This window comes from Hydra vulgaris, chromosome 01, assembly GCF_038396675.1.
Source record: "Hydra vulgaris chromosome 01, alternate assembly HydraT2T_AEP".
Lineage (NCBI taxonomy): Eukaryota > Metazoa > Cnidaria > Hydrozoa > Anthoathecata > Hydridae > Hydra > Hydra vulgaris.
Genome location: NC_088920.1, coordinates 46,923,102 through 46,947,023, shown reverse-complemented (window position 1 = coordinate 46,947,023; position 23,922 = coordinate 46,923,102). Strand labels below are relative to the sequence as shown.

General features: G+C 26.5%; 1 protein-coding gene across 4 annotated transcripts in view; it reads left to right on the top strand.

The window, feature by feature from the left end:
* Positions 1-23,922, top strand: part of LOC101237007 (hemicentin-1) — a 96,338-nt gene that overhangs the window by 16,920 nt on the left and 55,496 nt on the right. For all 4 annotated transcript variants that reach the window (XM_065788377.1, XM_065788379.1, XM_065788378.1 and 1 more), the window contains exons 3-6: positions 9,722-10,072; positions 13,555-13,884; positions 15,661-15,939; positions 21,695-21,997. In XM_065788377.1, coding sequence (XP_065644449.1) covers positions 9,722-10,072; positions 13,555-13,884; positions 15,661-15,939; positions 21,695-21,997 — 1,263 coding nt within the window. The remainder of the gene's footprint in view (positions 1-9,721; positions 10,073-13,554; positions 13,885-15,660; positions 15,940-21,694; positions 21,998-23,922) is intronic.

The window sequence follows — 23,922 nt, the reverse complement described above, 5'->3', positions numbered from 1 at the left end:
TATGGTTTGGGGTAGTTTTGGAGATGGCCAGGTTGAGAACTTGTTATACCTACTATTGTTGTATAACAGATTGCCCGACTATCATCAAATCTAGAGGCGGTCATATATAAGAAAGCAATTTGATTTAAAGAACTTAATTTTGGGTAGTAATTTATAATTTTTTTTTGAAATTTTTGTTACCGTTAGTTTTATAAAATCCCAGTAAAGTCCAAGTTCATTATAAAATCTAACTTTTTGCTTAGTGCGATTAAACTCACGGACGGTTATTTCCAGAACACAGTAAGCCAGAATTCAATTTAAATGAACTAAATTGATAACTAACTAAATATTAGGTCTTTATTTACTAAGTTAAGCATGAGTACTAATATGAGGTCTGCGCTTCTTTTGAAAGTGGTAATTTCTTATTTGGTTGCTATATATACTTAATTTTGCATAGCAACAAACTTATTTTTAACAGTAGCAGATTTAATATGTGTACCATATACAGTATATTTAGTATGTGAATTAGTATGATGTTCACACTTCTTATGAAAGTGAAGTATTTGGATGGATACCTAATGGTATCCAAGTACCTTATGGTATCTAAAGTGAAATATTTGGAAGGATACCTAATTTTGCATAGGAACTACCTATATTTAGTAATTGCAGGAGTTTAATGTGTGTTGTATACACTAATTTTGGCATGAGTACCAATACAAGGTCGCACTTTATTTAAAAGTGATAATTTTTTGTTTAGTTGCAATGGATACATATATTGCTAAACAACCAGATACATTCCTTACACAGAGGAAAATGGATATTTGAATAAGTTTTAATCGGATTTTCAACCGTCCTATTTTAAATAACAAATAAATAATAAGGTAAATGATTTTAGTTAAAGATTTATATAATAAATAATAAAAACAAAAAATAGTTTCAGAAAACATTTACAATTTGAAAGACATGAAAAGTTTTTAAAACATACATACGTACATAAAATAAAAAATCATATTTTAGGTCAATTGACAGTCGGAGCCTAAAGCAAATCACTAACTCCTTCTGGGAGTTAAGATTTTGAATTTTAAGAACTTTATTGCCTCATACTGCAGATCATGGCAGTATAGGCAATAAAGGCAAAACTATTCTCCTCACAACCTCATGCTTGTGTACTAATATCTTGTGCAAACTTTGTTAAATTTAATACGACAAGTAACTCTGCACAAACAAATGAGCCGCCTAAAAGAAGAAATCAATTATATAATTACAAAAGCTAAGTTGGTAGTACAGCTCAGTATAGTAACAATATTAAAAATAAATAAACTTACCTCAAGGTAGTACTTTTGAATTGCATTGGCATTAATTGGCGGGGCTGAAGACAATGTGGGCCGGGATGCGACTTTTTAAGCAGTTCTACATCCAATTTTCAAATTTCATCCACAACACTTTCAGATTGATTACAACAACAAGCTATATTTTCATCATTGGATGTCTCAAAACCATCAGATCCGGGCATATCAATAACTTATGCAAGACAACTTTTAAATACTATATTTTTGTTTGTTTGTTGTCACAGATAACTTTTCTTTTGAGCTATGCGGCTGTCACTTCTGGGTATTTAAGTTTGTAGTCAAGTTAAAAGCAGCATTCCATTGTTCTAATCCATGCATGTATAAGCCGTGCTGTAAACCAGAGTAGTTTGCATTTTCATTTTTTGCAACCACCTTTTCGATATTGTTCATCTCTTTTGGTGTGCTTCTAAACACTGAGCAGGACTGTGATGCATTGGTCTCGATTACTAAGGCTGTTGCCACTTTACTATCTGTTATAGTTATTTCAATGATACGCAATATACTTATATTATTAAATTGAGTTAGTTCAAGATTTGCATTTCTAATAATGGACTCTTCTACAGACTTCTTAATACAGCTGTTGCTTCTCTATTAAATTTAAAACTCAGTGGACAGCAGTTTAATGTTGAAGATGGCTTATGGTTTTTACCAAATTATTTGTTCACAACCATCAATAAAACAAGATAGTTCAAGTGGAACAAGGCATTTAAGAAATAGACTTTGTTTACTTTCAAGGTGTCTTTTACCATCAATTGTAGTCTATTTGTATAAAGACTGCCCAGAACAACCATTAAATTCAATTTATATTGCAATATAAGCCGTTTAAGAGCTGCTAGATCAAATGAGTTAATTTCAAAAGAGATGCATTTAATTTGGCACACTAAAAGAATAAAATTAAACTTTTATGTTATGTCTATCCTACTATTCAGTTATTACAGCTTAAAAAGACATTAGCATCCATAACTGTGGCAAAGTATTACCTTTTAAATGTTTAGTTGTAATTAAATTGCAATACTGTTATGCAAAAAATAATTAAAAACTGTGTAATAACTTTTTACCAAATAATTATAAAGCTGTTCCAGAAAGATGATAAGGGATTAATTTTTATTATTTTTTATCTTAATTCACTCCCAACAAGGCCGCAAGCAACCAATATTAAGTTGGGAGTTATTAAGAAAAAAAAGAAAAAAGATATAGAGCTAGGGAACGGTTGACAAAAGACTTGAAAAGTTGTAGGTTGTATGAGTCAGGAAAACGTGAAGATCGGAGAGAGTTCCAAAGTGATGAAGTGCGAAGAAAATTTTTTTTTATAATTAAAGACATTTAACAACAAATATAATAAAACAACTGCAGAATTTATATATACATATATATATATATATATATATATATATATATATATATATATATATATATATATATATATATATATATATATATATATATATATATATATATATATATATTTATATTTATATATATATATATATATGGGACAAATTTATTATTAAAATTCTCGGAGTTTATTTTCCCAGCTGGAAAATAAACTCCAGAAAAAAACGATTTTTTTGATTCAACTTGGAACAACTATTTTTTTTTCTGTCTAAAGAAATATGCTAGCCATTCAAGACGATTTTTTTTTGTCAATCTATTTATATATGATTAACATAGTTGTAAAGAGCTTAAAAAAACTTGAAAAATGAGGGGTCTTTCAACTTTAAAAGTTAATTGGACCCAAATTTATTGCATTTTTTAAGCTGGAAAAACTTATGATTTTTTGACAAAACGCCTTGTCTTCGAGTGTGAAAAATTTTGCGTGAAATGGCACCAAATAACATAAAAAACATCAGAAATCAAGCGCAAAAATCAAAACAAACGATACGCAAAGGAATAAAAACATGATATAGATAATTTCTAAACAAAATTCCTAAGTATTATTTCTTCAAGAAAACATAAATACTTGTTTTAAATTGAGGAAAGGCTGTAATTGCCATTTCCACTTAGACTCTTTCAAAAAACACTGTTTCTTCTATATAAATTAACCTTGAAGTTTTTAAACGCTGAGAACTAAAAAATTATGTAAAAATGTTAAAAAGAGTTCACATTCCATTAGATTGCTCTTCCCTTTTTTAATATATATGGAAAGTTTTATTCAAATTAGATGTGTTTTGGTGCTTAGGAAATCTTACCTTCAAAAACTACTTTTGAAAAAACGTGGTCTCAGGATATTGATAATATTTAAGTGAAGCCATATCAAGCATAGAACTTTCTATATATGGCTGGAAAAAGGTTGAGTAAAACTAATTGATACAAAAAGTCTCAAGGTGATTGCTTAACCGTACAAAAAGATATAAGAGAGTAAAGTTTATGAAAATTCGGTGTTTTTGGTCAAACGTCAAATGTTTTTTGTAGCGCCGTGGAATCGCTAAATAAGCACAAGTTTGCTTCAACCATTTTAAAGATAAAGAGCCATATATAAAAAATCCTATTCCCACCGAAAAACTTGGAAATGATTCAAGACATAAAGTTGATCTTTTGTGCTTCTAAATAAAAGTAGTACAGCAAACACTGACTCCACACACAGACTCCACACAGTCTTTACTGTAATACCATACTTTGTTGATTAAGATTGAGACACTTTTTCTATTAAACCACCATGTTCTAGTTTCTCATTACTTAGTGTCAACTTCAGTCAATAAAAAACATTGACTTTATGATTGAACCAGTACCAGTAGTAGTAGAAGTAGTAGATAAAAATTATATTAATCCACTTTCTAATCTTAATGAGTTCTCTTAAGCTCAAGGCTCAATTTTCAAGTAACCTGGAAAAAACTTATATTGACAAACTAAAAAAATTAAATCATTATCTTTGTTTTCAAAACAGAAAATTACAAATTCAGGTAAATGTACGTCATTGATTTAATTTCAAAACTGAAATAAGATGGTTTCCTAAAAATCCCAAATAAAAAGACACCTAAAGACGTGGTAGATACAAAAAATTATGTTCACAAAATGAATTTTTACCTGTTCTGTTGAAATTACGTTTTGGATTGTAAAGCAATGACATAGTTGGTAGATTTAAGGTTTCACTTGGTACTATTTTAAAAATGTTTAAATCTCGGATAAGAGGTATGTCACAATACTTTAAATCATTTGTTTACTTTCAAGATGAAGAAAATGTTTATTTGAAGCGCCCTGATTATTTTAAAGATAATCCAAGTCTGTAAGGAATATTTGACTGCTCTGAAATTTTTATAGAAACACCAAAAGATTTAGAACTGCAAAGTACAACATAGTCTGAATACAAGCACCACAATACAATGAGGTTCATTGAATCAGATACCTCTAGTTCTATCATAAATTTTGTGTATATGTAAAATGTATATATATATATAATATATGCATATATATATATATATATATATATATATATATATATATATATATATATATATATATATATATATATATATATATATATATATATATATATATATATATATAGGGGCTATTCTAGGCAGTTTTTGATAGCGTCGACCGTATTTGGGGACCGTCCAAATTAAAAATTGAGGACCTTTTTTTATGGCAAATATTGTTTTTTTCGCGAAAAAAACGCTGATTTTTCGCTAAAGTTCGCTGGAACGAGGGAGTACCACCGCCGAAATTTTTTTTCTAGAATGGGCCCTGATTTATATCTATATCTAACTATCTATCTATCTCTCTCTCTCTCATATATATATATATATATATATATATATATATATATATATATATATATATATATATATATTTATATATATATATATATATATATATATATATATATATATATATATATATATATATATATATATTTATATATATATATTTATATATATATATACAATATTTAGATATAAATCTAAAATCAAAACTTGTTCTTAAGTTTCTTTTTTTTAAAATCTTGTACTTATAGTTTTGTTTTCCAGGACAATATATATATATATATATATATATATATATATATATATATATATATATATATATATATATATATATATATATATATATATATATATATATATATATATTGTATAGTATATAAAAGTATATAAACATATATATATAGTTTATTTCATAGTATATAAACATATATATATAGTTAGTAATTATTTTGAAAAGTATTATTTAAGCATATTTGTATTTATGTTTTTTTTTTATAAAACAATAATAAGTATTTTTATATATTCCAAAACCAAAAATAATCACATTACTTTTGTTACAGTTTTGGTTCACAATTAATTTAATAGAATCTTTTTATATCCAATTACTCCTAATCCTATATTAGTAGTTAAAATGTTCTTTATAATAAGTTCAAAGTCACTATGTAAAATAACATGAAAGGTTTTTTATTTACTTAATAATCTTTAATAGGCTGAGGGGCTCGGGTGGAACAGTAATATCCTGGGTCTAATTAGAAGGCTGGGAAAGCTATTAAAGGCCTGAAACCAAAGCTGTATACTCATGTAGTAGTAGTCTTGAGTAGCTGTCTTCTTCTTGCCAACTACATATCTCCCATTTCCATCTCAGGATATTCTATATCCAGAAATAAAATATCCTGAATCGGATAGAATATCCTTGCATGTTTGATGCCAGCTCTGACCATATATGCATCATTGCAATGATTTGTTAAGTTATTGCTTTTTTTAGTTATTTAGGTTCTGATTTTCCTTCTAGAAGTTCTAACGGTATTATCACAGAGCATTGAGGAACAACAATTAACCAGGTAGTTCAAACCTCATTACTTACCAATGGATTGCTAGGTAATGAGGCGTGAACTTCCTTGTTAAATTTTTTACAAATTATCTTAAATTCGATCTAAATGTAGATTTTTTACGTACTGATAGACAAGAGTTTTTTGTTTTTGTTTTGTTTGTTATTTTAGGTGCCCCAAGAAGACCTACAGTCATGTCACAGAGCACCGCGGAAGTGCATTTAACCAGGAAGTTCCTTCCTTACCGTGACGTTAAAATATGTCCAAAGCTCGTTTCGAACCCGGATCTCCTGCTTATAGAGTAAGCGCTGTAACCAATGCGTCACGGCCTAACTTATTACACTAAATAGTTTAAAGTCATCAATAGATGTCTGTTTTTCTGTTTAATAGATGTCGGTAATTCTGTTTCAATAGTAATTCTGTAATTCTGTAATCAATAGATGTCTGTAATTCTGTTTGGAGAACTAAAATCGTTATTATTACTCATTTTAATTAGATGTTTGCTACATGTGTGTTACGGCGATGATCAATTTGTTAGTCGAAATTTTTTGTTCTGTATATTCTTGCGTATTTATTTTGCATAACAAAAGTTGAGTTTCGAAAACCGTGTATTGAATCCTGCAATTCGAACTCCTATACTTCAAAAGATCCTTTAAATCGAATAAAATTCTTTGGTCCCTTCTTTTATGGTTTTAAAATATTTAGAATTATGGTTAGAGTTAGACTAATAAAGGATTATAATTTGGATTTAATATTTAGGATTGAACTTGCATAATTCGAAATCTCTTGTAATTCGAACATATTTTGAGAACGCTTGAGGATTCGAATCGCATAAGTTCAACAGCATTATGTTTTAGGTTGATAAGATTTGAATTAAAATAAAGTGGTCATTTTCTGATCTTCTGTTCCATTATATTGTATTAAGAATAATGACATAGACACATCGAAAGTCTATATGTTTGATGTATATTCAAATGAATATATATTGATGTATATTCAAATTTATATATATAAAAAACAAAAAAAACGATCTTATTTTATAAAATTGTTGTAGAAGGAAAAAATACTTATAAATGTGTTGTTACAAATTGTAATACTATGTAATGAAAGTGATTTGCAAGGAAAATCAATACATTTTGTTAATTAAAAAAATTGAGCTCTATTCTAATATTAATCTGTGATGAAAATTTTGATAGCAAATTTATTAAATATGAAAAGATGTACCTTGAAATTAAGTCTTCTTCCTGTTTGAAATATTTAAACATAAATTAGAATAAAAAGAAAGTTAATTATTAAATAACTTTAGATACAACACACAAGGTGATGACCTTGTATTCAAAATACTTAAACTATGATAATATGTTATTTATTTTTATTTTATATATTATTTACTACATATAATTCCAGAGTTTAATACATTTAATAAGCTCTAACAAACGCACAATTTATAGAGAAATTTTAAATTGTATTGAAATTTGGGCAACATTTTACATAAGCCATAAAGCATCTCTTACTGATAATTTTCTTGAAGGATACTATAGGTTCTAGGTTACTAAGTGATCTTTTAGAGCTGCACTTAGTAAGTATAAAAAAATGTCAACTATTTGCTTGTAAATACTATTCTGTCTATTAGAACCTTTAAAACTTAACTAAGCGTATCAAAATTGATAATTATAATAATTATCAATTTTGACAACTTTGTTAAGTATTATTTGCTAAATAATACTCAAGTAAATAATTTTTTTCTTTTTGTCTTACACCTTATTAAAATGTGCATCAAGGTTCCATAAGTATAGATGACACGATCCTTACCCTATAAATGACATGGTTAGGGAGGATCATGTGTTTCCTAATTATGGGAGACATGATACAACTTGTATAAAGATATTGAATCTTTTTAACACAAATCTAGTCTATTTAATTTCCTAGTTTTTTTTTATAAAAGTGAAAAATTTTACAAACACTCGATAAATTAACAACATTTTATTATTCTAATCTTATTATCTTAAGCAAAAGTCATTTTTTAATTTCACATTTATTTAATTAAGTCAATATTTCAGTACTTTTTATAATATAATAAAATCAATAATATCAAGCTATTATAATTAGCTATTTTAAGACAATATATAAGCTATTATAACAAAATAAAATTTTGATCAAATTCACAAGTAACAGAGCAATAAAATAAAATCATAATTATTTAATTTTACAATTCATTTACTCAATGTTATACTTTTTAAATGAATTTGGAAACTCAATATTGATGATTCTCTTTGATGAATGTTTCAGTTTTGGAGCAGGTAATTTTTTTCCCTAATTGATTCTAGCGATTGCACTAATATCATCTTTAATATTAAAAAATCTATTTTCTTTTTTGGCAAATGTGATCTCATATCCTGTTTCAGACTCACTAACCATTTGATATCTAAGATATCTGTATAAAGTATTTTTTTATGCAGATATCTTAGATATCAAAAGTTTCAATTTCTTAACTATAATATTATTGATGTCACCTTCATCATCTTCAATCTCTTATTCTGACTCATAGAAATTGAAATCACTTTGATTGAAAGATTTAAAACTGACTCAGGTGGTAAAAGTAAATGTTCATCCTCTGATGATGCATTTTTTTCATCTAAAATCATCTTGTAAACTAAAATTACACTTCATTTTCTTTACTTTAACTTTGCAAATATTTTTTGTTTCTTTTGCTGTCTTGCTATTCCACTTATTTTCAATTGCTAGTCTTTTGAGTGTCTGACAAATTCTTGGTGTTGTCTTTCTTTCTTCCTCTTGTGGTACCTTTTCTTGAACCTGCCTTTGGATAGGGAACAGTATTAGAGTTAACTTATTTACAAGATGTTAGTGAAACTATCATAGTACTATCCATTGGCGTGATAATTGTAGTACTACGCAATAATTGTAGTATTACAATGCATAACACATTGTGTTAAAATTAACTATTTATAATTAAGCAATAGAACAAAACAAAACTAGCAGCTTCACGAATCCATTAATCATAATTTGCTGATTCATATTCAGTCCACTTAGCAAGAGAATTCATTTTGTTTTCCCATGCATATTGATGTGGATGTTGTTTTACTGTTTTGGGGGCCTATCTATGATAAATTTTACTGTTTTAAAGTTGTTAAATAATTCTTTCTCTACTTAATTAGAAAACTTGTGACTATAATTTGAAACAACAAAAAATCCCATTTTAAAGCTATCATACAATTTTGATAAAGAAAAAATAAGATAAAAAACGAAACTTACAAAAACTTTGTAAGCACCAAACCTTATGCCTCTTGCTTATCTTTCAAATCTGTCAGATACCATTTTTTCCAATAGTTAATTGGTGTCATAGACCACTTGTTTTGCAATCAAAAAACAATGTTATATTTTTAATATTTCCATAATTCATGTGTACATTAAGTTTCTCTTAAGGATCAAGTGTCCTCAATCTCCCTTAGAAATTAGGTAACTTTTAAGTGGATTGTCCATTTTTTTAACAGTCCTCCTTTTGAGTGAACAGCCCTTCCTAAGCAATGTGCTCCTATATCTTAATATGCTCCTAAATATTCAAAGCTTATATTAACCCTATGAAGCTTTAATGGCTGAACTTTATCAATTATTATTTTAGCAGTATCATTACTATCACAACCAAGATCAATAGAGTATGCAGAATGTGGAGCTGATTTGGATCTAAAGTGGGTTTATGATAAAACTAAAATTATTGATTCAATTACCTGGTTTTCAATAGGAAATACAGAGTTGAAAATTGCATCCTATGTTCCAAACTCAGGATTTTCAATAATAAAGAATGCTAACTACTTACCAATCCAAGAGTCACGTTTTATGTACATTTTTGGCGAAGGTTCAGCTGGAGTTAAAATAAAAGGAGTAAAGTTAGCAGATGAATCTCAAATAAAAGTTGTAATAGACTTCATTGATCTGCAATCACTTCAATATATAACAACCATCAAAGTAATAGGTATGTTAAATATGTATCTATCTATCTATATATATATATATATATATATATATATATATATATATATATATATATATATATATATATATATATATATATATATATATATTTATATATATGTATATATATATATGTAAATTATATTAGTGTATTTTACAAATAGAGTGCTCAATGTTCTTAAAGAACAGAGCAATAATTAATTAGTAAAAAACACTTATCTAACTTTTATCTAGAGATGTCTGTTTTTCTGTGTATATATATATATATATATATATATATATATATATATATATATATATATATATATATATATATATATATATATATATATATATATATATATATATATATATATATATATATATATATATATATGATCTATGGGTGTATTTACTCTTTAATAATTTTGATAAATTTTAGAATTAGAAATTATTTGTTTTTAAACTATTCTTTAAAATGTTTGACTGATTTAAAAGTTGTTTTATCAAACAAATAAAATAATACTTTACCATATTAGTTAATTAGTCGCAATTTAAACTTATATGCTTTTAAATTTTGTTTTTTAAATAAATTATTGTCATATTTAGCCATCTGTTTATGCTTCTTTTCTTTTTGATTAAGTGCAATAATACTAATTTAGTTGTAAGTGCTCTAGCAGCCAAGCTTGAGTCTCTGTTACTCATAAAATCTTTTTTCTTTAAATTGTTACCATTGTGCTTAGGTTGTTGCTTAGTTGAACTATAATTTTTTGTTCCTCCATTCAAAAAAGACAATCTTTTTTGACTTTTTATTTTAATAAATGCACCCTTCGACTTTATTTTATTTTCATTTATCTATTTTTTTCCTCAAGCATCAGTGCTTTGAAATTCTTTAATATATTTATATTTTATTGACTTTCTTCTCTACTTCCTAGTAACTCTCAACTTAATTAATGGTTTTCTGCAGCCTTGTTGGAAGGGAATTTGTTAAAAAAAGCAATATTCCTATTTCTGATTTCCAATACCAGTACAGCATAACATTTACCATACTTATAAGATTTAAATCCTTTAGCAATAACTTTTTTTTCCTATTTTTTGATTCAAAGTTTCATTAAACTTTCATTACTAAAGTTCAGTTGCTTCTATTTTTTAAAAGACCATACAAAATGCACTTCTTAGACCATCCTAATTTTATGAGCTAATCTTGCAGGTTTTCTAACATATTTCTTTTTACCACATATTCTTGCATGTTCTTAATAAAATTAAATTTATAAAAAAGTAACATGCTTAATTCTTTTTTACTACTTGAATAAAAATGATTTATAAAAAACTATTCTACATTTTTTTAAATAAAAAGTAGGATATTAGTTGCAGAGAAAAAGTTTTTCTGTCATGCTTAGTAAAGAAAAGGTTTTTAGCAAGTTTAGTAACTTTTTTATGAAAAGTAGAGTAAAACAGGGAATATTATGAAATATTTATAGCAATGTTTATTAATAGCTCTTAATTAGTTATTGAATAAATGTTTTTCAAATATTTTTTCATTATATTGTAGAGAATTTTTATCTGAACAAGACAATGTAAAATTTTTTACTTAAAAAATAAATATAGATTAATCATTTTAATTCAAACAAAAGTTATTTATTAACTGTCTATAATTATTGCGATTGCAATAATTATAGACAGTTATTATTGTTGGTATTAGTTAGTATTGTTGTACAGTTAGTATTGTTGGTACATGTAGTATTGTTGGTACAGTTAGTATTGTTGATACTTTTTTATTGACAAACACTTTTACTAAGTCCTCTATAATCTATTACAAAATTACCATCTGCTAAGGTTGCTTCCTTTTGTTGTACTTACTACTTCTTTACTTGTGATTCCATTCTCTACCTCTACAAATCTCATCTCTATATGTCATATTTGGCTTGGTTCTTCTAATGATGCTACTTCTCTTCTAGAAAAAGTCAAAAATATAAGTGTAGTTGTGACTGCTTTTTCTGCCAAGCTTGAGTCACTGTTCTATCCATGTAAAATTACACCTCTTTTTCCTTTCCTATCATGGTTGCTGCTCAAATGAGCTATCATCTGTAGCTCCATTAGCCAAAGCTCATTCTGGCTTAATTGGTCATTCAGGAAAGTTGCATCCTTTTACCCTTTTACTGTATCTACCACTATGTTTTTATTCATAATTTCTTTAAATTATGAATAAAAGCATAACATGTTAACCAATCAGTAATAAGTTATACATGCTAACCAATCAGTAATAAGTTATACATGCTAACCAATCAGTAATAAGTTATACATGCTAACCAATCAGTAATAAGTTATACATGCTAACCAATCAGTAATAAGTTATACATGCTAACCAATCAGTAATAAGTATAAGTTATACTTATTATACATTACTATACTTATTATACTTAGTATACAGTATAACAATGAAAAATAAAGATAATTATAATTATAGTTAGTAACTATAGATAACAATAATAATAATAAAAAACCTGAAAACAATGAGGTCTCACTCATGCAATACTTTTTTATTTTTTGGCAATAATAAAAAAATTATTTTATCAACATCTTGAGCAAGATTTTGATAAATCTATTTCAATAGAAGAGCTTTTAATAGTAAAACTAATTAATTGAATGGTTTCATCCTTATTATTTAATTCTCATTGATTACTCAATTATGTGTGTATTTTTATTAATTACAACAACTGTGATAGTTTTATAGCTTGTTTTGAATTCCATTTTTGTATTTTTTAAATTTTTAGATTCTATATTAAAAATATATTGAATTTACATTTAGAATAATATTAAAGTTGCATATTTATATAAATGTATTTGTAACAGGGTAAATCATGTTGATAACCAAATAATTTGTTATTGGTTGAAATTATTATTCTTTATTAATGTTTTTAAATAAAAACACAAATGTAAAATAAAAAGTAATAAATAACAGTAATATTTACAAAAAAATATTAACAATTATTGTTTATATTTAACATTTTGTTAAAAAACAACAATTTATTCCACACATAGATATGAGCTTGATGTAGTTGTTGAGATGTAGTGTTTAAGTGCAACTTTTTAGCTTAAGTGCTATTGAATATGTTACTGAGTGCACAATTTTCTAGCTTAAGTGCAATTAAATATATCAATGAGTGCACAAGTTTGTAGCTCAAATGCTAACAAACATGTCAATAAGTGAACAAGTTTGCAGCGCAAGTGCTATTCAACATGTCAATGAGTGCACAAATTTTGTAGCTCAAGTGCTACTAAACATGTCAATGAGTGCACAACTTTTGGTTTGATGTGGATTTTCAATATTTTCAATTTCAAAATTGAAAAGCTAAAGTTTAAAACAAAAATATTTTAGTTACTATGTTTTTATTATTATTATTTATGTTTTGTTGTTTATTTGAGTTACCTAATTTTTTTTTTTTAAAGTCTGTGATCAGTTTGAAGTTTAAATTTTTTTTATTTTTACTTGATTTTCAATAGTTTCTCCTGTACCAACTCAAACACCTCTGGCTACATTTACATTTGCTGAGTTGGAGTCTAGCTCTGTTAAATTTGTATGCACATTTAAGAGTCTTCCTAAACCCGAGATAATATGGTTTGGTAATGGCAAACAGTTTGAACTCAATCCTTTTAAGACAGCTATCGTTAACAACCTCAAGAGTGTTTCTGCATGCAGTTCACATGAAATTGAAAGCACTTTGGTTCTTATGAACATTAATTTAGGAGACTCACAAAATATTTCTTGTTCTACATCCATATTGACGTATGATAAAATTACAAGTATGCAAAGCACTATTTTTCAAGTTGGTTGTAAGTATTTATTTAAAATCTATTATCTAATAAGTGAATAATTATGCTAAATATTTTGTTAAAAGGTAATGATACATCATTTAAGTTCTCTTTTATACTACCTGGTCTGTACACTGTTTTTGTGCTAATTAACTAACAAGAAAGAGAATTGTTCTTTTGTTTTTTATTATTGGTTTTTAGATTTTATTAATTTTAATAAAAAATTAATTTTTTATTAAAATTAATAAAACAAGAAATCCAGTACAACCTGTTCTCTGTCCTTCTGCCTTCTAGGGTTTGCTTTTATGCTTAAAAGCTAGTAGCTACTGGCTCCTGATTTATGGCTCATGGTCTTGATAAAAATTCATGCTTAGGTATGACAAATTAGTTTCTAATACTGTTTTGTAGAACTCTTTTTATGCAAGGACAAAAAAAGTTTTTTTTGTTAGCCATCTTTGGCATTTTTGATTTTGACCTAATAAGCTAATCTAGATGTAAACCAATAGTTATTTGCTTCTTGTACATGATGATAATGAGTGTTCTCTTGCTATGCAACCTTTTTTTTTTTGGTGATACCCTAAAATTCAATACAATGGTACATTATCAGTGCATAACCAAAGACTGTTCTATTAACAACTGTATACCAACCAACCAACAAATTTTCATGCAGTTTTTTTTTTTTTTTTTTTTTAATACCAAATTTTGAGTTTTTTATTAAAAATTTGATCAGCCTTCACAAGTTTATATTTATTAAATAAATAAAATTGATAATATCTTTAGACCAAAGTTTACTTATTATATTATTTTCATTCTTATTTTAATCATTTCAAGGGATTCTGGGTAATTGTACTAACTATTCTGTTTAACTGAAAAGTTTGTTGTAGTGACTAAAGTATAAAGATGAACACTTGAGTTTTCAACCTATTTAAGATTTTCTAATGCTCTGATGACATCATTTAGTAAGATTTTCTAATGCTCTGATGACGTCATTAGATATGGAAATTTCTAAATTTTTTAGTATTATATTATTTGCCTTGTTTAAGTTTACATACAAAATTGAAGAATAAAAAGAAATTGGTGCTACAACACAAAAAAAGGCAGCGGTATTACTATAGGCAAACTAAATGCAAATAAAAATACTGATAGAGTCATTTCAGCTCCCAATATCTTTCCTTCTTCATATAAAAGGAAAGATGTTAAGAATTATAATATTAAGACCCAAAATCACTAGTTATGTAATAAGAAATCATAATTTTTTCTTTTCATTTTTCTTTAACCTCAAATATTGCGTCAGTAGAATATTTGTAATTTTTTTTCATAATCTAATAACTAATAAAATTCAAGTCCTAACCTTAAGTCATGAACACAAGGAATATCTAATGAATTTTAAGTTATATGCTTTAGCTATAACCAACAGGTCTAACTGAACCTGTTCTATTTCACAGTTCAATTTTTTTTTGTTTTTATTAAAAACTACAAATTTACATTTCCTTTTTAAAATATACTTTATAAAAAATATTTTGTGCACAGAACAGTATAAAAGATCATGGTTAAATAATTTTAAATAAATAAATTGAAAACTAAATATTTTATAAATTGTTTCATAATTGATATTATAAATATAAAATTATAAAATTTAGATGAATAAAAATAAATATAAATGAATTAAAAAAAATATTATTGACACCAATAAAATTCTTTTCTTTTACATTTTTTATATCTTTTTTATGGTTACATTAATTATTTTTTATTAAATTTCCCAAAATTGAAAATAACAAAACAAAAAGTGTCTTTTAGATAAACCTGGAAAACTTCTTCCATCTTCTTTAAAGTTTTCGGATACTAGTGTGTCAGGTGGTTCATACTCTACTCTAACTTGTAAAGCAGATGCCATCCCTTTACCAACATTTGAAATTTATAGAGACAGTTATTTTTTAGTATCAGGTACTGCAGATTATACTGGATCATTTGTGTACACTGTTGGACCAGTGAAATTTTATGATGATGGAATATATACTTGTAAAATAATAAACATGTATGGAGCTGAAAATCTTGCTGTAGTTCTCAATGTTACTGGTATGTGTTTTTTTTTACATTTCTTTAATGTTCAGTGTCTATGCATTACTAACCCACAGCACTTTAATTTTTAAAATGTTGACTTTATTCCGGGCAGTTTTTCTGACAAAAAAATAATAATAATAATAACAATAATGAAGAAAAAAAAAAAGATTAAAAAGACATTTATGTTATTAACTTTTTTAAATTTGTTATGTAATTGATTAATACTTGAGTGTGATATAATATTTTTATGTTAAATAATCATCACTTTCATCACTTAGAAAATAAAACTTTTAAAACAAAAAAAACATATAATTAAAAATGTTATTTTTAAATAATGATGGTATTGCAATATTTGATATTAAACTTTTAAAACTTTTGAAAAAAAAAGATTTACAATAGCAAGTCATTACTAGATTAATTTCGTAGCACAATGGTGAGTCATCACTAGATTAATTTCCTAGCTACTTATATCTAGATTGATAAACTTATAATTTTATCTTATAATTTTATGTTATAATTATATCTTATTATTATGTCTTATAATCATTTTTAATTACTAATATAAATTTTATAAGCTCTTGCAAGCCTTTAAATATTTTTTTTGCAATATGTATTGTGATAGACCTTTTAACATTTAAGTACATTTGTTATTGCATTTATATGTATATAGAAAAACCGTTTCTGTTAGTAGTCTGGCTTGTTGAAATGCAAATATTTTGGAAATTAAGCTGATTTTGTTTGTTTTGGTATTTGTTTGCCTAATAAATGGTATAGTTTTTTTTAATTTAAAAATGTCAAAAATGTTTTGGATTATTAAAGCTGACAAAACATACTTTATTTGTTGGAACTGATGGTTACAATTTATTATCCTGTTTTTGCTTCAAATTAAAGAACAAATAATTTTTCACTTTGCATTGGCTTTTATTAAATATAGGTTATATAAACTCAACAAGTTGTTACAATAATTTATGCATAATGTGCCAGAGGTTAAAACCATTGTTTACATTGAGTAATTTTTATCGGCAATTCTAACTGTTTATTAAATGTCATTGCTTATTAAATGTCACAAATGTCATTACCAGTAACTTTTAATAAGCAGTTATTAAATGTCAGCTGAAAGAGCCATCTCAGGCCTTGTTACAAGATTTCGCTGTGAAACAAAAACGCTTTACACATTTTAAACTCAACTTAGCTTACATATTTATATCGCTAAAAAATAAATTGCATCACTAAAGTAATTTCAAGTGCTGCATTGTTATTTTCAAACTGCGTTAAAAATCATTAAAACTATTTTTTCTTTTTATTATTAAACTTTTACAGTTTAACTAAAACAAAAATTACCAATTAAATTTAAACTCATATTTGAAATAGATTATTATTATTTTTCTGAAAAAGTTTTAAAAATCTATTATTTGCTTTATTATAGTTTAGTTTTGGTTATCTTATGCTGACTATTAACCTGTTGATCTTTGTTGTTTGCTTTTGCTTCTTTATTTTTCTTTAGGTCATTTGAAAATTGGATCGCATTTCTGTGGACAGTACTTTATAAAGCACTGTCCTCAGAAATGCAATCCAATTTTTTTTTTTTTTTTTTTGCTCTATTAAAAACCTGTTGCCATCATCTTTTTTTAAAGTAATTCTAGTCAAGAAACAAATTTAAGGCGCATTAAGCAATAGCCAACCTTACTAATTGTAATAATTATTTTACTTTAAATTATAATATTGCAGCCTCTTGTGTCTTTAATTTTTTTCCAAATATATAAAATTTTCTTATCCGATAGTTATTAACTAAGTAACATTTCAGTTGTGAGCAATGTAACAGTTCTCGTTACCATAAGATCATTGTGGTTACAGGGAAAATATTTTTAGAAACAAGAAAAAATTAATTATGCTAAATAGTATCGTTTTTTTCTTAAGTATTTGTTATAAATATTATATTTTTGTATAAATTTTTATAAATATCATTGAGGAGGTAATTTGAGTTTAAATATTTGAGTAACCAAATCTGGTCAATCTGCCCCGGATATAAATTTTCAGCCATATCACGCCATTTTGGGTTGAAATTAAAAGTAATAAAAAGATCTGTTTATATTTTGTTTCTTTCTAATAGTTGTTACAAGTTTTGTTTATTTATAACTATAATTTCATACTACTTTACAGTTTTAAACAATGCTTAAGCAAAGCAAAAAAACTATAAACAATAATTTTTTAAAGAACTTGACTTAGGTAAAATATTCGTCTACTACTCATAAACTTGTTCAACATTTCTTATTGACTTTCCTTCTATGATCAATCTAAAAAAATTATTGATAATGGAAAAACCTCGAAAAAGCAACTTTGATACTAAAAAGTCATTTATTTCATAATTTGTAAAGTCTAATGTTGACTCTTCCCTCTTTTTAAGGAGGATAGGCGGTTGCGAAAAGGGCGATAACTCCCCTTCTCACACTACCCATGAATTCGGCCCTGAGTCTTGCCAATCGATGATCAGGCAATACATTAATCAAAAAAGTAGTTATGATTAACTTAAATAATTTAAGTTAATCATGAGTACTTTTTTATGTATTTTTTTAATTAAATATGATGAAAAATTTAAATTTAAAACACTTTATTTTCCTGAATTCATTTTTAATTTAAAAAAAGAAATAATTAAACAACTTTTTTTTCTAACTAAAAATCAATTAGTTCACAATTGCGGTTAAATACTTTTATTTTTGACCAAATATCTTCTGAATAAAATGTCACATAAACAATATCAAAAGACAATTTAAATATTCCAAAAGATATAAGTTTTTGTGTAATGTAAAACTGCTGAACGCGTATGCAAATTGTCTTTTCACACGTAAAATGCAGCAAAATGTTTCTTAACAAGGCCTGCATCTGTTCAGTATATAGATTAACAAAAGGTTTTGGATTTGGACAATAAAATCTATGTAAAAAGATTTATTTCTTCATTCTTCTTTTTTTTTGTTTTTTTGAGCAGAGTTTATTAGTTTTGCATAGAGCTAAACTCACAACAGTAGATGTATAAGTTGACTGGAGCTGTAGATGTTTTTCTTTTTTTATACTTATTTATTCGTTTTGTTTTATATTGTTTTTCATGCGAATGACTAATAGCTGTTATTGTCTTGATGGTTTGGTCTTGAACTTGGTCTTGATGGTCTTGAACATCCTAAAAATGTTTAGTATTGTTATTGTTGTTGTAAACATTGTTGTAGGGAAAAATAAGAAATTTATAGAGGTAGAGAACTCTGAAGTTAGGAAATTGCAAGCAATAAAAAAAGAGGCAACCTAGCAGATGAAAACATTGCAATGGATTGTATATAAAGTTGATAAGCGTTGAGTAGTAAATGATAGTCCAAGATTAGCAAGATGTAAAGAAGACAACTCAGAAAGATTGTTGCCATTCATTAATATAGGAATATCATCAATGTCATGATAATTATTAGTATATTAGAACAGCAACAATATTGTGATATTTATTAGCAGTAAATAACTGAGTTTTGTTTGGGTTCAAATTCACTTGATTAGGTTCAAATACACTGCAAGCCCCAAGTTTTCATAGAAGAGATATCAGATTCAAGATTGCCTACCTATTCTAAGTGATGACAAAACACAAAACGATGGTCACAAAGTGATGACTTTTTGTCCAGATTTTCCCAAAAACATCTTATGAAACAAGCTAATAAAGAAGATTTGCATGCCAACCTTATTGAAAGCCTTTGATATGTCAAAAGCAAAAGCCCTTGCTTTGCCGCATCTATCTAATGTACTATTGAACCGTTCTGTTAAAACAGCTAACAAGTCAGCTGTAGAGCAGCTGTAGAAAAAGGTTAAAATCCACATCGATTATTAGAGTAAGTTGTTAGACTCAAGATGGGATATTGGGTATTATTTTGTCAATAATAAGATTGAGTATTAGTTTGTCAATATTAAGATTGAGTATTAGTTTGTCAATAATGTAAAACTTGAAGACTGTTAATAATAGAAAGAAAAATGATTAGATGATAGTTAAAGGAGTTAGAGTGTTCTTTAAAGTTTTAAAAAGTTGGAACCACAGATACCATTTTCCAGCTGGCAATAAAAACAAGATTCAGTTAAGCACTTATTAAATATTTTAGAGAGTATTGAAGAAAGTTCTGTAGAATACTTTAGTAAGGCTATGACAAGTTTTGTACTTTTTTAAGATTGACAGGGATCTTGTTTGAACCACAAGCAGTAGACAAGTTTAAAAGAGAAACAACCTTAGCAATGAAAGCCGGCGTGATTCTTAACAATGGATTTGCTTGTTTCTCTGGGATGACACAAAGGGTGAGGTTATTAGGTTCAAGAGATTAAATAAAGGAAAAGCTGTTTGCAAATAATTCTATCTTCTCCTTTGGAGTATATTTAAAAAACAATTGAAAAAAATTGAAAATTTTCTTTAAAACTATAGCTATTGTTGTAATTTATCATAAACTAAAAAGAAGGAATATAAGTTCCCATACCTGCCTGAATCCAAGAGATAATAATATGTAATAGATACAATGATCTGTGGAGAGAGGAAAGATATCAGCTCCAGGACTATCACCAAAAAAGTTATGAAAGGAAGCTGTTAGGGTAGTAGTAGTGAGATGTCAGATAATAGAGTAAGGTTAAAGAAGAAATAGGAGATTAGTTTAAAAAAGATGATAGCATGGTCTGAACAGCCTAAAGGTGAACAAGGAGAAAGTTATTATGAGTTTGATTGCAATTTGAATGAAAAATTAAAAAAAAAAAATTAAAAAAAAAAGAATTATAAAAGTAGTTTAACTCGTAAATTTAAATGTAAAACTTAAATGTTTTAAAAAATATATATATTTGAGGGAGCTAAAAGCTATTTTTTATTTTAGGTTTAAAAAATGAAATTCCAGGAATTTAAAACCAAGAAAAGCTTTTAGCAGTTTTTAACAATTTAAAAAGAGATACTTATGTTACTATGAGATTTCCTAAATAGATGAACTAGATGTAGTATTTTAAATTTTGATTCTTAGAATGAAACACTTCTAGAAGCAGGATCAAGTAACTCATTTTTGATTTTCATCAGTATGGTTCTTATCAGCTGACTTGTCACTAAGATTTTAAACCAAAAAACTTTTAATGCTTTATTTATTAGATATGAACTGAAAAAAAATTTATTTTAGTTATATATATATATAGTTAGCCAAACAAGTTAATTAAGGATATAGAAAAGAATTGTAACAATAAAACTAAAAAACGTCAATAGTTTTTTGTGATCAACTTGTTTCTCCTCGCAGCGGCCTTGTTCGTCAAGGTTCGTGTTTCGGAGTTATAGAGTTGAGAGAGGGTTATGACCACAATTAAGTAGCCTCCTCATCTGTAGTGGCCTTCTGGGCCTTGGGGAGGTGAAATAACAAAAAAAAAAAAAAAAAAAAAAATGCATTTTTTTAAGTGTTTTTAAAAGTTTTTTATTTAGTTTATTATTTGAGGTGAGTTCTTATTGTTATTGTTGTCGGACAAAAAAAAAATTTAACTTGACTTGAAATGATGTGTTGTATACACATGCCAAAATAATAAAAAATAAATATATTTCAGTTTGTTTATTTTATATATATATATATATATATATATATATATATATATATATATATATATATATATATATATAATATAATATAACCTGTAATATATTATAATATATATATGTAATATATTATAATATAAATACATGTTACTAGGTAACTTGTATTTATATTACTTAATTAGTATTATGACTATTATTTACTTATAGTTATGCCACAATTTTGGGGTGACAACTTATCTGATATTACAATCAGTCTAGGAGATTCTCTAAACATTCCATGTCGCACTTATGGTGATCCTTTGTTACAAAATAGTATGTGGATGAAGCTTAATGGACCGAAAACAGATTTTGACCAAGAAATTACAGAATTTTTCTCAAATAAAACTGTTTCATTTCGAATTAATAATTTATATATAGAAAAAACTGTAATTAATGACAGTGGAGTTTATCAATGCATTGGTTACAATTTTTTGGGCAATGTCACAGTGGCAGTTAATGTTCAATTGATTTGTAAGTTATTATGTTTTCAACATTCAATACAAGGATTCAAACTGTTTCAGTAATTATTCATGTCATTAGAATCCTGTAATGTCACTTTCATAAAATTTCAAAACACTTTTTTTTTATTTCTTGTTTTTTTGTTTGTTTTTTATACTTTTTTTTTTAATTGACTGTTATTAAAACTCTCTCTTATTTCTATGACTCAAAAATATGAATCTTGACAAACAAGACTACTTGTCAAAAAAACAAGTTGAGTTCTGTACCACCTAGGACATGGTGGTGTTACAACACTACTACTATACTACTAACACATGATATCATGTATTATACATCACATTATATATCACATAACAATATATATTATTACAGCTATATATTTTTGCTTATTTTAAATTATATTATATATAAATATATATTTTTTAAGTTATTTAGGTGTCCCAAAAAATCTTTACCTCTTTTAAGCTCTTATCACAGAGCACAGTGGAAAAGCATTTAACAACGTTATGATTATGTTTAACCAAGTTATGATTAACCAAATTATGAATAATTATGTTGTCAATAGCATTATCAGGTCACAAATTTTAAATTTTTAAAACACAAAACTTTCCTCTTGCTTGAGGAGAGAATTTCTAGAAACCACATTTTTTTGTTTTTAAAATCAAATAGTTTAAAACTGTTGTTGTTAAAATCACAATAAAAGTTGTTTAAAAGTACCAGTCATAATAGAATTGACAATTAGATTATTTTACAAATAAAAATGTGGAATTAGTGCTGGGGTAGAGTGTTTGCTTTTTAAGTAAGTGTAATGGAGTTTAAACTTCCTATGTAGTATTGTGATTAAAATGTTTCTTTGCATAGCAGCATTGTTTGTTGATGTTTATGTTTCAGAGTTCAAAGGTTAAGAGAGGGTTGTTACAACACACATAATGTATACAGTGCTGGGTAAAATACTTTATAAAAGTATTTAAAATACAAATGCAAATACTGGAACAAAAAAGTATTTTAAATACAAATACAAATACAAACTTCAAAAGTATTTAAAATAAAAATAATTTTAAAAAAGTATTTAAAATACTAAATACAAAATACTTTACCAAAATTTACAACTATGGCAATTTTCAAAATTTATTTTTGTCATTGCTCGAAAGTAATTTTTAGTCATTATACTACATTTATCTCAAAACATCATATCAAATTTGACAAACAGTGACCGAACAGTCTTATACATATTCAGAGCATTCAAACTTGTATCTTTATCATTCAAATACAAAATGCACTCTTGATGAGCACCATTTGTTGCACCAGCATTTGGGGTATCATCATTATATACAACAAAATTTTCAGTTATGCTTTCAGTGGTCACATTGAGATTGGTCGCTTTCGACGGCTCACTAGAAGCTAGTATGGCATTTTCAAATATTTCTCTGCAGATAGCTCGTTTATTAGTTGGCACCCACCGTAACTTAAAAAGTGGGTGAGAAACTGCTGCAACAATCCTGCATGAATTACTTACATCAAATCTCAACTTCTTTTCAAAACCAGTTTTCATTTGGGCTAACATTGCTGCGGCAAATAATTTAGCATATTTAAACTGGCAATTTTGAAACGCTACCAATTTCACTTGTAAGCTATGCAAATGTGGAAACACATGACCATAATAAACATTATCTCCTTGTAAAGTCCAATGTTGTAGCAACAGATTTATTTACCATGACATATTCTTGCAGGCTCTCTATTTCTTGCTTTTTAAATTTCTCAATGCATTACATATATCATTAAGTTTGTCACATAATTCAAGTAATCGCTTGATAGCATCATACTGAGAATTCCAGCGTGTTGGCACGGGACAGAGTATTGCTTTGTCTGTAATATGTGACATCAGCAGTTGTGCAAACAAATGATGCTTTTTTCAGTTTGCTTCTTATTTTTTCATG